Genomic DNA, 16,408 nt, shown 5'->3' on the forward strand with positions numbered 1-16,408 from the left:
ACTTAATTTCAACTACGTTGTAGGTTACAATGAACACACCGTGCGGTAATTACAAAACAGTACGTTTTTTAAAATAGGAGAAGCAGTTTCTTTACTCAGGTTTTTTTTATGTTAATAAACAAGGTAAATAGAGCGGAGGGTTACAGAAAACACCACTTACGCCCCGCCTGTCACGATATGTAAATACAATATCCGCCGCGAAGGTTCATGGGAACTAGCTACCCAACGCGTTCTCTTCCACTCGGGCGGGAGTGGGAGGGAGAGAGTCGCGCGAGACCGGAAGTAGTTTGCTCTCATATCCGGGCTTCGGTTGCAGCGACTTATCTCCGGGCCTAGCGACAACATGGCGGACTTATCTTTGGATGAGCTGATCCGGAAACGCGGCGTTAACGTCAGCATGAAAGGAAGGTAAGCCGTGGGGTGTAAACTGCGACCGTGTTATCAACCAAAGGGGCAGCATGCACCCTTCCCGCCCCGGTTGGCTGCCAGCCGGAGCCTGGCTTCGTGCTCCGTTGAGGTAGCTTCTGGCCCTAGGTTCCCTTCCGGACTCTGATTGGCCCGGCGCATTGTCAATCCTACTCCACTGTGATGTTTTGCTTTACGGAGCCGTCCTGTGGAGGCGGGAAGAGGAGTTGGGCGGGGGGGGGGGGGGCTGGCTCTGCAGGGCTCCAGGTTGGGGAAGCTCCTGAGATATTTAAACCAACTTCTGAATAATTATAATTCAGACCCATGGAGCCTTCTTCAGGATCAGGGGCAGGTCTCTCCCCCACAATCAGGGCTCAGCCGTGGGCTTCTTCTGCTCTTGCGCTCCCATCTCCTCCCCATCTTATACTATTGTTGGCCCTCCATATCCATGGATCCTGCACTCACAGATTCCGATCTCCATAGCAGGAAAATAATACCCCCTCCAAATAAAAAACAATTCCTTAATTTTCCACTTTTTATATACCATTTTGTTAAGTCATTGTATATAACAGGCATGGGCAAACTTCGACCCACCAGGTGTTTTGGACTTCAAGTCCCACAATTCCTACCAGTCTGCTATATAGCAAGGCTCAAGTATCTATGGATATTTTGTTATTCATGAAAGTCCTGGAACCAATTCCCAGTGGAGGCCAAGGACCACTGTATTGATTTTGGACGTTTGTCCCAATAATTTAATATGCACTGAACATAGCACTGAACGAAACATGCAGAATAATCACATGATGTCTTAAACCTACACCTGTTGACAAACTCTACAAGCTAGCTGGCATTACTCCCCCCCCCCCCCCCCCAATGTGCGACGGGAAGTTGCTGCTAACTGTGAGAGAAATAAGGTTGAACACTGTGAAACCCATCCTCTGCAATGACTATCAGCCTCCTCCCAGTAGACTCAAATCAAGGAAAAGCTTCATGAGCTTTTAATGTTCCCCCAACAAAAGCAAGAGTACCCCTTTTTGCAGCTAAACCAGACAATCCTAACTGGATGGCCTCCAGGGACAAACCAAGAATGGTCAACTTGGAAGACCCTGAACAGACTCGGAAATGGAGTTGGCAGATCAAAAGACAATCTGGCAAAATCACACTACCTAGAAGAATGCTCCACCTTGTGCGACTGTGGAGCAGAACAAACAACTACATATGTATGCTTGCCCACAATGCCTAGCCTCATGCACAGAGGAAGAATTGTTTAAAGCTGCAGACAGTGGCACATTTTTCATCAAAAATTATTAACTGCTGGTGTTCCCTCTATTTTTATCAGTTTTATACTTATTTATGCAATGCTTTTGATACGAAATAAATAAGGGCCCAGCTGCATGCTTCTCCTGTGCTCCCCTCTTTTCCCCATTTTATAATATTGTTGGCCCTCCATATCCATGGATCCTATAGTCATGGATCCCGCTCTCCATGGCAGGAAAATAATATTCCCTCCAAAAAAAATCCTTAATTTTCCACTTTTTATATACCATTTTGTTAAGCCATTGTATATAGGAGGCATGGGCAAACTTCAGCCCTCTAGGTGTTTTGGACTTCAACTCCCACAATTCCTAACAGCCGTTTGCCCGTGCCAGTTGTAGTGCATTCAGTCAAAAGAGGTAACCAATGAACATGTCCGCATTATTTGCTTCAAGGTGGTATGGATATTTTGGTATTATATTTCACTAATGATGTTGATCCTGGTTTTTATAAAAAAAAATTATTAGATATTACTATGTTTATGATGGTGCTGCCTACTTTTATTTTATGTTATGTTTTTGCTTTTTATATGTTGTTTGTCCCTTTGAGTCCCAGGCTGGGGAAAAAGCCGGATAGAAACAAATAAATTAATAATAATATTAATGACAGGGTGTGGGTCCCCTCCCTTTAAATACTGTAGACTCTCAGTTAACAGGCATCCATGGGGATTGGTAAGTGCCAAATCAGTGTAGTTTCTGGTTGTTTGAGAGCTACTGTTCAAATAGACTTTATTAATGTTATACACCATATTATACCATACCATACACTTTGTATTGACTTGAGATTAATATTGAAAAACAGTAATTAAAAGCAAACATAATGTCACACACTTTTACTGTATTATAAAAACAGGATTAAAAAATAAATTTAAATATTTACATTTTTGTCAGTTGCTTAAGAGTTCCAATTGCGTGAGTTCTGGTTAACTGAGAGTGTACTGTAATTGCTGCCTGAAGAGACTTCTGCAGTCGTTTGTGCAGATGAGCCAACCCTAGTTCTTCCATTTGTCCATTATTCACAATTCTTTATTATTTCCAGAATATTCCTTAAATTGCACCCTCACCAGTCCATTTTCTGCCTGGACACTTTAATTCTAAATATCCTGTTCTCCTATCATCCTGGCGTGACATATAATCAGTTATTTAATAATGTTGCCAGAAGAATTATCGTTATTTGGTTATCCTAATAAATTCAGATTGAGAAAGAGTGTTCGTAAAATTGGAAGCATTCCACCAGGATGTATGTTCAGTTTCCTTAAGCAGTTCCTTCTAAGATTCAGTGAAATATGAGCCTGAGCAAATACTATCTGTACAAGCGAGCTATTAAATGGCTTGCCTTCACCAATGTTATGCAATGGCTCTGAAAGCCTATTTCAGTAATGTCCCAGCAATGCATTTCATGACATCATATTAAGATAACAATCAGTCTTTGACTTATTTCTTGTGAAGAGAGGACCCAATGCCATATCTTTGCCCAGTGTCAGAATTAATGTTTTATAATTTGACTCAGAACAGAAGCAACAAAATATCAAATTCCTATGTAGAAGCAACAGATTTCTGCACCTCCCAGTAAATGAGCTCGTACTATAAAGAGCCATCTGACTCAATCAAAAGGATTTGTGCAACACCCGAAAAAGCATATCTATAAGGGACACCTTGTGCATTCAGATGTGCCTAACTGAATTCTGGCCCATGCGTGTCATAAAACTCTCCTGGTCATGTTCCCCAGCAACTGGCATTACATACTTTCTGATACTGAGATAACATAGTACCACCTGACTGGTAGTCAGTGATGTGCTTGTTCACCATAGTTTTATCCAATGCACTGTAAAGCTGTCTGATTCTGTGGTTATCACTACATTTTTAGCAAGGGATTCTATAATTCTATAACCATGCATGGTGTGAAGAGGTAATTCTGTTCAGATTCTCCTGTTTAGTTCCATTTGATGGCCATATTTTCTTAGGAAGCTTTACACATCACAAGCTTTATTTTATATACATCTATTATGTCTATAATAAAAGAAATTTTACTCCAGCCATTTTTGTCTGCCTGCTTTGCAACTTAAGAAAAGTTTGCTGCACATATGTATTTGAGGACTGAAATCCATTATATCTCTAAAATCTTATGTCACATTATTTTTGTGTTGAGCTACTTCCTTTTTGATACATGAAACAGTTTTCTTAGACAAAGATGAACCTAGAAGTTTTTATTTCAAATTCTGGAAGCCAGGAGAAGCAAACTGTTCTAACAATTACTTTTGCCTCAGGTTTCCTTGATGCTGCTACTTTCCATTTCTTCCTTTTCTTTCATCAACTCTGGCTTTCTTGTGGCAGGGCTTTAAAATTCCTACATCATCATCTGGAATTCAGTGTTTTCATCACCCTAATATCCTAGAGCTTTGCTATTTAATTGTTTTTAACATGTTGAAATGTTGTGGCTTATACTTGCTCTTTCTGCTCCAGACTGAACACCAGGCCAATTTTTGGAGGCATCAGATCTCGATTTGGAGTCCAACAAACATTTCTAAGCAGACCAGCACCAAGTGTTGGTTTCCAACGGACATTTGATGCACGTCAAAAGATTGGCCTTACGGATGCCCGACATAAGATTGGGGTGAAAGATGCAAGAGAAAAACTGCTCCAGAAGGATGCCAGGTTCAAAATCCAAGGGAAAGTGCAGGATGCTAGGGAGATGCTGAATTCCCGGAAGCAGCAAAGCGTTGAAAATGTGCCCAAAGTTGTTGATGCCAGAGAGAAGATTAGTTTGAAAAGGAGTACTCCAACTATAAGCACTATGAACACTGTTGTGGAAACAGTTGCCCCTGCCATGAAGATCACAAAAACAATCCAAGTAGGTTATGTTGGTTAATACCTTTGTGTGTTTTTTCTCTCTTAGCTTCCTGACACTAGCACTTTGTGGTAGGAGCTGCTAGAAGGATCCCTCTATTGTTTCAAAATATATTATTAGGAAAGCGCATTACAATATGGTTGTAATGAAAGAAATCCTTGCCTTTGATTTTGGATTTGTTTTATTCCACAATTGGCACTTAAGTGAATATAAATCACAGTCCTTCAATTAATCCCCTTCAGGATGAAGCATGCATTCACTAACATTGTCTGGCAAGGATATGTCTCTGAAAGGTGTAGTCTTCTGATTTTTCAGTCAAATATAAGGGAATTTGGATGCTCTTCCAAAACTGCCATGAATTATAGCGGTATCTATTTTGCAGCCTGAATTGCAAAGATAGGTTGTAAAACAATTTAGAAAAAAGTGTATATACAATACAACTGCCTTTTCTGCCAACTCAACACCTGTTTTTTCACTTAGCCAGGGTCCATAAAATATTTCTTCCAGATGTTTTAGTGGGCTTTTCTAGATCCTCCAGTACTTTTTTTGGTAAAGTTTCTGGCCCAAATATAGCCAAAATACAGGGTTCACTATTCTCTGGTTTTGAAGTATCCCTGATAGGCTCTTGGAATATATCCCCCATGGATATGGTCGGGGTCATACTGTAGTATCTACAGAGCTGATTGCATCGGTTTAATGCACCAAAACACAGAGGGGCCAAGTTCACACTTTCTAGTCCTGTGGAAACACACCAAAAGAGAGGAATCAAGCTGGTCTTGCTATCCTCTACCATAATTTCTATTAAACTCTATACATGGATGGTAACTTTCCAAAAAGGAGAGCTTCTGATCATAAATGCTTCCTTCCAGTTTTGAACCCTAGAAAATTGGGATTCAAATTATTCTAGAAGTCTCTGGTGGTGGTGGGAAGGTGTTGCTGTCCAAGTATTGTATTGTAAACGCTATCAGTCCTTAATCGGCATACCAGTTGTGTAGAATGGTGAGAATTATGGTTCAGAAGCCAAAGGGGGATACACTTCTATCCCTGTACAATGAATGGAGGAGTTTCCTTCCTTCAGAAAATGACTCTTCATGAATAGAGAGTGACAGATAATTTATAGAAGTCTGATATGTGTGCCTCCAGTCCTATAAAAGAATTTAGCGTTATGCCTGTTGCAGTTGCATTTTTCCTTTCCAGTTGCATAAAATGATCTTCACATTTCTAGGAAGACTGGTTGTGCCTATTTGTATAGTATTTTCTTGAGATATATAGATTTCCAGCAGTGACTTAAGTTCTCAGGAGTTTACTAAATGCTTAATCTAGCCTATCTAGAAAACCTCATCTCCTTATACAAACCTGCCCGGGCTCTTCGATCTACTGAGGAGGCCGTATTCTCGGTCCCACCCCCATCTCAGGCACGGCTAGTGGGAAGGAGGGGGGGGGGCTACTCGGTGGCCACCCCTCGATTTTGGAATGCCCTCTATAAAGAGGTCAAAACGGCCTCCTCCTTACTCGCTTTTAAAAAGACATTAAAAATACAGTAGATTCTCACTTATCCAAGCCTCTGGATTATCCAAGCCATTTTTGTAGTCAATGTTTTCAATATATCGTGATATTTTGGTGCTAAATTCATAAATACAGTAATTACAACATAACATTACTGCACATTGAACTACTTTTTCTGTCAAATTTGTTGTATAACATGATGTTTTGGTGCTTAATTTGTAAAGTCATAACCTAATTTGATGTTTAATAGGCTTTTCCTTAATCCCTCCTTATTATCCAAGATATTTGCTTATCCAAGCTTCTGCCGGCCTGTTTAGCTTGGATAAGGGAGACTCTACTGTATTCCTATTCTCTCAGGCATATAACAAGACGGAGGAATAGAGCTTGCAACACTGACAAATGGAATGGAAAGGAAATGGTTTTGGCATTTACTTTAACTGGCTTTAAATGTTCAAATTATGTTTATCTAAGGATAACCTTTTAATCTTGCTTGTTTTAAACTCAATGTATAATGTATTGTAATGAATTGTGTGCTTTTATATTTTTCTTGTTTTATACTGGCATTGAATGTTTACCATTATTTTGTTGTGAGCCACCCTGAGTCCCCCCGGGTAGATAAGGCTGGCTACAAATAAAGCATTATATTATTAGTATTCACAATATAATGCCCCATTTGTTATTAGGAGTACTGAATAAGGACAATCCAAATTTTTCCTACTATCATATGAATTAAGACCAAAGGTTTGCATATTCTGATGTTAATGGTCTGACTTTCTCCCAATCCCAATCACAGCAGAAAGCTGCAACTCCATCACACGTCCACCCTGCGGGAATGAAGGTCAACATTGTGAATAATCACACACAAAAAGAGGTATGTGTTGTTTGGTAGCAAAGCAAGAAACACTGAAATGTTCTAAAATCTTTCGAATGTTCAAACATGTGATTCTTTTTGGCAAGCATTAACATGAATTAACATGAGGCATTTAATACTTTTGTTTCTGAACAAGATGCAATGCACATCCATTCATAGGGGCTGCGTCACTACTTGTTTCACTGCTGAAGACATATGTGAAAGGGAGGGAAACAGTTGAATAGTGAATGCCACAACAGTGAAGCAGGCAATCTTCCAACAGTTCAGAAGGTTATCAGTAGATGGGTGCAAACCAAATGAAAGTGCCCTTTTCCCCACAGTTTTTGACATTATGACATCCCACCAACAATGGATGACATCATATGACATCACTAACAAAAAATGTCAAATCGGCCACTTATCACTTACTAATCATTTATTGTGTTTGTATGTAGTGCCTGTATGACATGGAAGATGATGAAGAAACTGTGTCTCCTCTTCCTAGCAAACAAATGAAAATCACCACCACAAACAGCTTTCTGCACAGTGCGGTAAGAGTTTGCTTTGGTGGGCTTCCTTAAACCAAGAGGGCATGTGCAGGCAGAGAGACACATTCTGTGCTCAGACTGGGTGGACATGTTGCCCCCATCTTTATGAGCTTTATATACCTTTTCGGTTTTGTAGCAGTTATCCCTCTGTGTTTCAATATAGATATGTTTGAATCAACTATGTACAATAATTGTTTCTTCTACTGGTTCCAGGCAGAAGGATAAGAACCTATATCTGTGACACTAATCTTTTCCTAGGGTGCCCATCTCCTTCCTTGGGCAAATCAGTAATTTAGATCTTGTCCGCTCGCAAATTCTAAATTTTCTAGATGTATTTGAATTACAAATATGTAGGGGTGAGCAAGGATGGACCAAAACGCAAGTGGAAAAGAGAGAGCAGATCTGGATGTCTTTACAGTCTAGTCCAGGCATGGGCAAACTTCAGCCCTCCAGGTGTTTTGGACTTCCAACTCCCACAATTCCTAACAGCCTACTGGCTGTTTTGAAGTCCAAAATACACGGAGGGCTGAAGTTTACCCATTCCTGGTCTAGTCTGAAAAATCATCATGTTTCTAGAATTATTATTATTTGAAATTTTAGAACTTACTTTTTAATTGTTATCGTCATGGAGGACCATCAGGCTGTTACTACGAGGAAGGGTACTTCTGTTTCAAACTTGATGCCTGCTGTGTTGGATCATATTGTCTTGTTTGGAACAAAGTAAGTGCAGGTCAGCTGCAAATTGATACCTGCTACACTGTTACCCAATTCCCCAGAGATTAAGAAAGAATGCCATATTTGCTTGCTTGAACCCATGTGTACTGTTAATCGTTAGAGCTACTTGTGGGTACAGGTTTAGTGCATTATCACCTTTTCTATGAGTGCTTCATTTTATAAGCATGCTATATTGTTCTATTATTACTTCTGATTTTGTATCCTGCTTTTTCACATGATGCAACCACAGTAGTTATAAGAAAAGCAACACAAAATCTATATTAATACAATATTGCTATAATGCTGCATTACTATAGCTTTACAGTAATAACATTACTGTAAAGCTACTCCTGGTCTGTGCAAAACAAGTGTCACATTCAAAAACATCACAGGCAACTTACTGTGGAACAGTGCTACTCGGCCGAATAGGATTAATGTACTAGAAATAGCTGTAGGTTGAGCCCATGTCTTCCACTTTTATGGAAGTTGTTTTATTTTCTTGATTCTTTTTCCCTTTCTTTGATTTCCATATCTTTTAAAACCTTTAAGTGCCCCACTACATTGTATGTGGTGGTCCAGCCATGGTCTGTGTTGTGCCATTATGGTGTCCAAGGACATTCTGTGGTCAAAAGACCAATGGAGATGAGTATTTCAGTATCTTGTTCAACATCTGACTTGGAGGATAGAAAGAACCATAAGAACTCTCTTTCTAACATGCTATTAAGACACAGACTTGTTTTTCCTAAAATTGTTTTACAGGTTTTTGACCGCCACCTTATGCCTAATTTGCTTTTCCTGAAAGTAAATTTCATTGAACACACTGGGACTCATTTTTAGGAATAGATGCATCAGTTTGCACTATTTGTTTATTTTGTTTTTGTTTTCTTGATTTTTGAACATGCTATTTTGCTACCTTTCCCAAAACATATTTTAGTCAATTTTGTGGTCATCATAGTATTAATTTTTGTCTTATAACTAAACTGCAGCGATTGGTACATCAGCAAGAAGACCTTAGTGTCCATGTATTCCTTGTATAGCCTTTTGTAGTTATTCTTTGTAACCTTTATTTAAATGATAAAAGGGGGCGATAAACTTGTAAATTTTGTACTATGTTTAGAAGATTTGTTTTTTTAAAAACCTTTAAAATGCATTTAATTTGTAATTCTTCACCAGAAGTTGGTAAAGTTGAACGCTCCAGACATTGTTGGATTATAGCTCCCATCAGTCCTGATAGTTGTGAGGAATGCTGGAGGTTGCAATCTAACTGCACTTGGCCCACTCCATTCCATAATTTTCCTTTAATTTTGGTTGGCAGTCATGAGTAGATACCCTCTTTGTCTTGGGTAGTATATACTTTTTAATTTTTCTCTCGACTTGTTAAACTGTTATTGTTCTCCATTTTACTGTTGTAAATGTTTCAGATACATTATCTCAAAATCCTAAAACAGTCTCTGCCCACATGCCTAAAACCGTAAAAGACGCAGCCTCAAATTTATGCTTTCGGCTTTTGGTTTGTTTGGTTTTTTTTCAAATGAAACAGATTTTGATACTTTGATTCATTTTTCTTTCTGCTTTGCTATAGAACTAAATTTAGCTTGTAAGAATTGTCATTTCCTTTTTCTAAAATCTTTTACTTTTGAAGCTGTTCTTTTGCTTCTAATGGATTTGCTTGCCCCTCAGAACGTGATTTGGATAATGTCAGTGGACTAAGACCCCTTTTACACTGCCATATAATCCAGATTATCAAAGCAGATAATCCACATTATTTGATTTGAACTGGATTATATGAGTCTATACTGTCATATAATCCAGTTCAAAGCAGATAATCTGGTTTTTATCTGGCAGTTTAAATACACAGTGGAATTTAAAATTGGATTATATTTTTGCATTGATGTCAGTGGATCTTATCCTAATTACAACAAAATCTAGATCCAACTCTGGATTTGATAATCCCTTGATATCTTCTGTGAGGTGTACTGTCCTCTACTGTACCTTAATGATAGGGTGACACTTCTTGTTGGTTAAAAGCATAGTAATTATGCAAAATATGGAATGATTTAGCTTCCATAATACTTTAAAGTGCAAGTGCCTTTGAGCTAAATGACAGTTGATCCTTTTAAAAGAAATTCCAAGGGAAGTTATTTGGTGCATCCGAGACTGTATTAATTGACTTATGCAGACAAGGAATGAGCACATTTTTTTATATATCACACTGGCTGTATTTCTGTGGTTAGACGTTTTGGAAAAAGGTAATTGTGCTGATTGCCTACTGTTTTGAGGGAAAGAAGTTGGTTCTTGTGGCACTTTCAACAGTCAGGGATTTCTGCTTTTTGCTTACATAGACTGGACTCAGTGGCAACAAATTCTCTCTATCAAAGACTGTCCCCCTCACAAAAGTGGTCCAGAATGACACCTATACAGCACCCCCAGCTCCACCTTCCCCCATCCGGACAAAAGGCCTCACAAACATGTCGCGGACCTTGGTGACAAAAGAAGAACCCCCTAAAGAACCGGCTCCTGTTGAGGTGAGTCGGGCACAAAAGACGGTCTCCTATTTAGTCTTTGTCTCACCAGATGTTAGAAAAGTAGTAAAATCTAAAATCTGTTTTGTGTTCATGCTAGTTGGACGAAACTTGATGAAGTACATGATCATAATAATATAATCATAATATAATTGTAGTAATTAACAGATTAGTAGGTGTCTTGTAAAGTTAACTTTGAAAGCTGGATTTTGATGAATCTCACTATTGTCTGTTCCCTATCTCATCCAATATTGTACTTCATATTTTAATTTCCACGTGTCATATCTAATCCAACTAACTGCATATGTATTTTCTTCTTCTTGACAGCCAGTCTTCAGCCCATTAGAAGGTACTAAAATGACTGTGAATAATTTGCATCCTCGAGTCACAGAAGAGGACATTGTTGTGAGTACTGTATATGACTATAATCCGAAACTAGCAAGTTTCTTCTGCTGGAGTATGCAAAATGTACTTTTCATGGAACACTTGAGGAGATCTTAACTAATTGTTGCATTTAAACTAGCTGTGCTCTGGATAACTTTAGACAGCTAAATTGTTTATATGAATGGTATGAGCCATTGATTGGACTCTATATCTTTCACTTCAAGGTCCATATTGGTCTAACCTCAGTTCCTGGAACAATTTCCTTCAGCAGGCTGTATGAAAAGACATGGCATGTCTTGGATTAGATATAGGAATTCAAACTAAGTGTTTTTGGAACTGCTGCTTGGCAAGTAGCCGGTTTATATTATTCTGATTCAACAACGCGAGGATAGGTGTTCCCAAAAGTATAGTAGAACAACATACCAGGAGTATGTCCATCTTGGCTCTTGCCCTTTGATTAATATATGCAGTGTGGCCATATGGTTCTCATTCTTCAGACCTATAATATGGACACATTTGCCTCTTCTGATGTAGCTTTAAGAAAGACAATATTTTGTGATGATAAAAACTGTGCAAAGGCTCCCACTCATAGGATAGAAACTGCTTTTGGACATCACATCCTATGATATATTCCTCTATGGCAGGCAAAGAGGATGTTCGACTTAACGTGATAAGTTCTTGCTGCTGAAGGCTTAGGGTTCCATCACTCACAGCTTTTCTTACTTTTCTTCTGTCTGCCCCCACCCTAAAAGTATCAAGCATGAGAAGGATAATAGATTATTTGTAAAAACTGGATAAGAGTGTGTCTCCCGCAGGTAGCCCCAATGTACATGTGTATATGTTGTTGTCCCACCATATGTGTCCCAACATATATGTGATTTTAACTGTGTTATGCCTCACCTCAAGCCAAAAGGAGAGGCAGATAATAGCTCAAAATAATAATAATAATAATAATAATAATAATAATAATAATAATAATGTTTATTGTTTAATCAGCATCGTCCAGCCTGCCATAAAATATTGGAGAAACAGCTCTTGAAAAGATCTTTTTCTATATTTCACATGAGCCAGCATGGTCTAGGCATGTGAGTCTTGGACTAAATCTCGGGAAAATCTGAATTCAAATCTCTGTTGGAAACCCACTGTGTGACCTTGGGAAAAGTCAAACTCTTAGCATCAGAGGAATTAATTGCAAACTCTCACTGAACAAATCTTGCTGAGGGAACCCCATGATAGCATTTCCATAAGTTGGAAATTACTTGAAAGCACAAAGTGATTGTTTCACATGCTGTGATGCTCTAAAGATGTGATCATAATTCAAAAATAATCAAAGCTTACAGCACCTTCTTTTTTTTGCTAAGGAATTATTCTGTGTGTGTGGTGCCCTGAAACGGGCCCGTCTGGTGCACCCTGGAATGGCTGAGGTGGTGTTTGTGAAGAAGGAAGATGCCATCACCGCATATAAGAAGTATAACAACAGATGCCTAGACGGTGAGTGTGAACCCCATATAAAAGATAATAGGGCTTTCCCCCCTTTTATTGCAGAAATCCTATGGTATTGCAGAAGTATCTTCTATCTCTAGGAAACGAAAGTGGTAATTTTGACTGCTGAGAGAAGCTGTTGCTGTAGCAGGGATTTGGCATATTGCTGTATAGATAGTACAGAATGAAAGGGAGAGAGGCAGTGCAAGCATGTAGATGTTGACTTGCTGTGTTCCACCAGGTAGGAATATAGGAAATTAGTGAGAATGGACTGCTCTGAGAAATAACAGAAAATTTGATGTTTCAGAATTTGTGTAACTAGTTGGGTTATTTCTATTGTCCATAACAGTTGAGAAAATAAGAAAATATTGGTGTGGGAAGCCTGCTGGTTCTGCCTTCTTTCTTGTGTTGTCCAGCAATTGATATACGAAGGCAAACTGCCACTTTGGATAGATGAAGGGGTCTTCTTTAAATTTTAGGAGCTTTTATTTATTTTTTTCCAGAAGAGAGGCCTCTATTACCTACCAGCCCTTTCCCCAAATGGGATCAGTAGTGTCACACTTTGCGGAAGAAAAGTCATTCAGGGAGCAGGGAAATAAAGTACAAAAAGGCCGTTATTCCTTGCTCTTGAATTAGATCTCTCTCACCTTCTGTCAGTTTTGTAAATTGGGGTTCACATTACAATGGTAGTAGCTGCTACTGAATTCCTATAATCATAGAGTTGGAAGAGATCCCCCCTCCCACCAAGGGCCATCTAGTCCAAGCCCTGCCATGTAGGAACACCCAGTCAAAGCACTTCCAACAAATGGCCACCCAGCCTCTGTTTTTTTTAAAAAAAAATTCTTTCTAATAACAAGACGTTTATAAGGAAAAATTGAAAAGTCTACAGCAAGTTTGTTTGAAATTGCTCAGGTCACCTTATCTCCACCATACTCACACTGTGGTTCATTTCCTGTGTTCTTCCTCACCAGGGCAGCCAATGAAGTGTAATCTTCATATGAATGGAAATATTATCACATCAGATCAACCTATCTTGCTGTAAGTACTTCTGGGTGTCCTTTAACAAAATTCTGTTGTGATGTCTGGCGTTATGGCAAGGCATCACAGAAATCTTGTACCCTAGAAATATATATCTTTTGTGTGTTGAAATGAAAATAAAATCTCTGCTAAATCCTATTGAGTTTTCATAGAATCATAGGGCCCCAAAACGATCTAGTCCAATCTCCTGCCATTCAAGAATAAAAAGCTACACAGAGATAGATATCCACCATCTGCTTAAAAACCTCCAGTGAAGAGGAATCCATCACATTCTGAGGCATTACATTCCACAGTCAGGCAATTCATCAGGAAGTTCCCCATAATGTTTCGGTGGAATCTCTTGCGATTTGGTTTATGTCCTAGCTTCCAGAGCACTAAAAAAAAAGAGGTTTGCTCTACTACATAACATTCCTTCAGGTATGAGGTGGTTATTCTTGATATTATCTTCTAAACACACACAGTCCTTCAGCCATTCCTTGTAGGGCTTGGTTTCCAGGCTTGATTACCCTCCTCTGGACATATTTCAGCTTGTCAACATTCACCTTAAACTGTAATGCCAGAGCTGAATATAGTATTCCAGGTAAGATCTGATCACAGCAGAATAGAGTGATACTTAACTCAGTCTAAACACTATACCTTGCATCCTTGAATTCTATTGCCTCTTTTGGCCATTGCATTACACTCGCGTTTAGCCTGTGGTCCATTGAGACACCTAGATCTTTTTTATATGTAATATTTTCATGCCATGTGTCATGCATCCAATATTTGTGTATTACATTTTTCCCTGGATAAATGTAGTACTTTACATTTCTTTCTGTTGAAATTCATTTCATTACTTTTGGTTCAGCTCCTCAATCTTCAAGCATTATTGAAATCAAAATCTACATGAAAACTCACACTATATGAGGATTTATATATTAAATACTAATCTAATCATAATGGAGCAGTATCTAAAATGTATAGTTGGCTGATTGAACAGTCCTACAAAACAGGAAACAGCAAACTCACTCTTTGAAGCAGATCTAGGTATACAAAAGTTTGATTGAAGGGTATGTATTTATTGGTCTCCAGTTTTGCTGATATGTATATATTCTTATACCTTTCTCAAGCCAAGAGGCTGCTGCGCTACTCAGAACAATGTCCTAATTACTATAATCGCTTTTATTTTCCATCAGCCAGCTGGACTAAGGTATCCTCCATTCTGTCCCAATGAGTTCTTAACAATGAAAGAAACCACACTTTTCTCTTAAAGGAGACTTCATTCCTTTAAGGCAGTGTTTCTCAAACTCTTCTCTTCCAGATGTTGTGGACTTCCCGCCACAATTCCTAACGACTGGTAAGTTGGCTGGGATTTCTGGGAGCTGAATTCCAAAGCACCTGGAGGAGCAGAGTTTGGGAAAAACTGCTTTAGGGGAGTTGTTCTCAATTGTTGGTCCCCCAGGTCTTTTAGATTTTAACTCCCAGAAATTCCAGCCAGTTTACTAAATGTTAGGAATTGTGGGAGCTGAAGTCCAAAACGCCTGGAGGACCAAAGGTTGACAACCACTGCTTTAGGGCAAGCCTTTTTTAAGAAGCATAGAAAGAAAAATGGGCAATTGGCATAGAAAAATGAGGCAACTATGTACACCATCTGTCTTACTTCCTTGAGATAATGGTAATCTTCCACAAGGTTTCCCCTACACTATATAAAAAGAGAGGTGTGATGGTTGTCACAGTATTAGTTGTCATGAAACTGAACATTCTTGTCCTCTATAGCCGATTGAGTGACACTCCCTCGGTGAAGAAGGAAGGAGAGCCACGTCGCACAAGCACAGGAGCCTCCAATCCACCGGCTGAAGTGGATCCTGATACCATCCTGAAGGCTCTCTTCAAATCATCTGGGACTTCGACTTCAGTGCAGCCGACAGAGTTCAAAATCAAACTTTGAGGAGTGGCAGGCAAAGAGTGGACTGGAAAACTTTTTGAACGTGGGAAATGGCAGAGATAAATGCGGGAACACAGGTGTTGTGTTTGACCGTGCCGAAACATTTGTTTTTCTACAATTGCTACCTTCCTGTACAGTAGCGTTCTCCTTAAATGTGTGTGTTCTGTTTTCATAGTTGAAGTTTCTGTCCACTTATTTCTAACAAGATAATCTTCCCTTCCTCCAGTGAGATATATCGCCAAGCTTAGCCCATGTAACTTCTTTGTTTCACAGCCCCAACCCTTCTACTGTATCCAGCTAGTAAAAGTGTACTTAGCAAAGGGCATGGTGAACATCTATTGGAACTTGCATCCTTCGAATAAAAAAAAAACCTTTTCACTGTTCATAAAATATATTTCATTTTAATGCAACTGTGTCTGGAGCTGAGGGCAGATACATTGTATTTTCATGCATTTGGTAATAATTTCGTTCTCTTGCATTTGGAAAATTAGTAGAGGAGAAACAGCAAATGCTCCATTCATTGCAGCAGCAGATGGAAAGCACTGTAGGCAATGAGAATTCATATAAGTACAAGAACATAGTATGGACTTCATATTCCTTACCATAGAAATAATTTAATAGTGCCCCTAAGAAATCAAACCTGGCATTGTTGTGAATTTCAGTCCAGCTTGTCTTACAAGTTCAATTATTGTGAGAATGGTTGGGTTTTGTTCCGATAGCATTTAAATGTTTCATTTTCTCACATCTGTGATTATGTTCTGCCTAACATCTTACTGAGAAGAAGTATGTTAGGGAGGACAATATTCTAGTTGAATTTTACAGAAAAGGAGGCAATGATTTATCTTTTATGGTGTGTTACAGGCCTTGCAGGGAG

At 39.0% G+C, this 16,408-nt stretch overlaps 1 protein-coding gene across 2 annotated transcripts; it reads left to right on the forward strand.

The window, feature by feature from the left end:
• Positions 1–249: 249 nt before the first annotated feature.
• On the forward strand, positions 250–15,924 carry poldip3 (DNA polymerase delta interacting protein 3). Of its 2 annotated transcripts, none has more exons than XM_008121877.3 (9): positions 250–408; positions 4,182–4,569; positions 6,869–6,943; positions 7,378–7,473; positions 10,527–10,709; positions 11,034–11,111; positions 12,452–12,581; positions 13,544–13,610; positions 15,366–15,924. In XM_008121877.3, exons 1-9 carry the CDS (start codon positions 344–346, stop codon positions 15,535–15,537), a joined length of 1,254 nt encoding a protein of 417 aa, XP_008120084.1. In that variant the 5' UTR covers positions 250–343; the 3' UTR covers positions 15,538–15,924. The 2 variants fall into 2 exon arrangements, with proteins under 2 accessions (XP_008120084.1, XP_003228326.1); XM_003228278.4 differs by having other exon boundaries at positions 251–408; positions 6,866–6,943.
• Positions 15,925–16,408: the final 484 nt, after the last annotated feature.

Source organism: Anolis carolinensis, chromosome 5, assembly GCF_035594765.1.
Source record: "Anolis carolinensis isolate JA03-04 chromosome 5, rAnoCar3.1.pri, whole genome shotgun sequence".
In the NCBI taxonomy this organism is placed as follows: domain Eukaryota; kingdom Metazoa; phylum Chordata; class Lepidosauria; order Squamata; family Dactyloidae; genus Anolis; species Anolis carolinensis.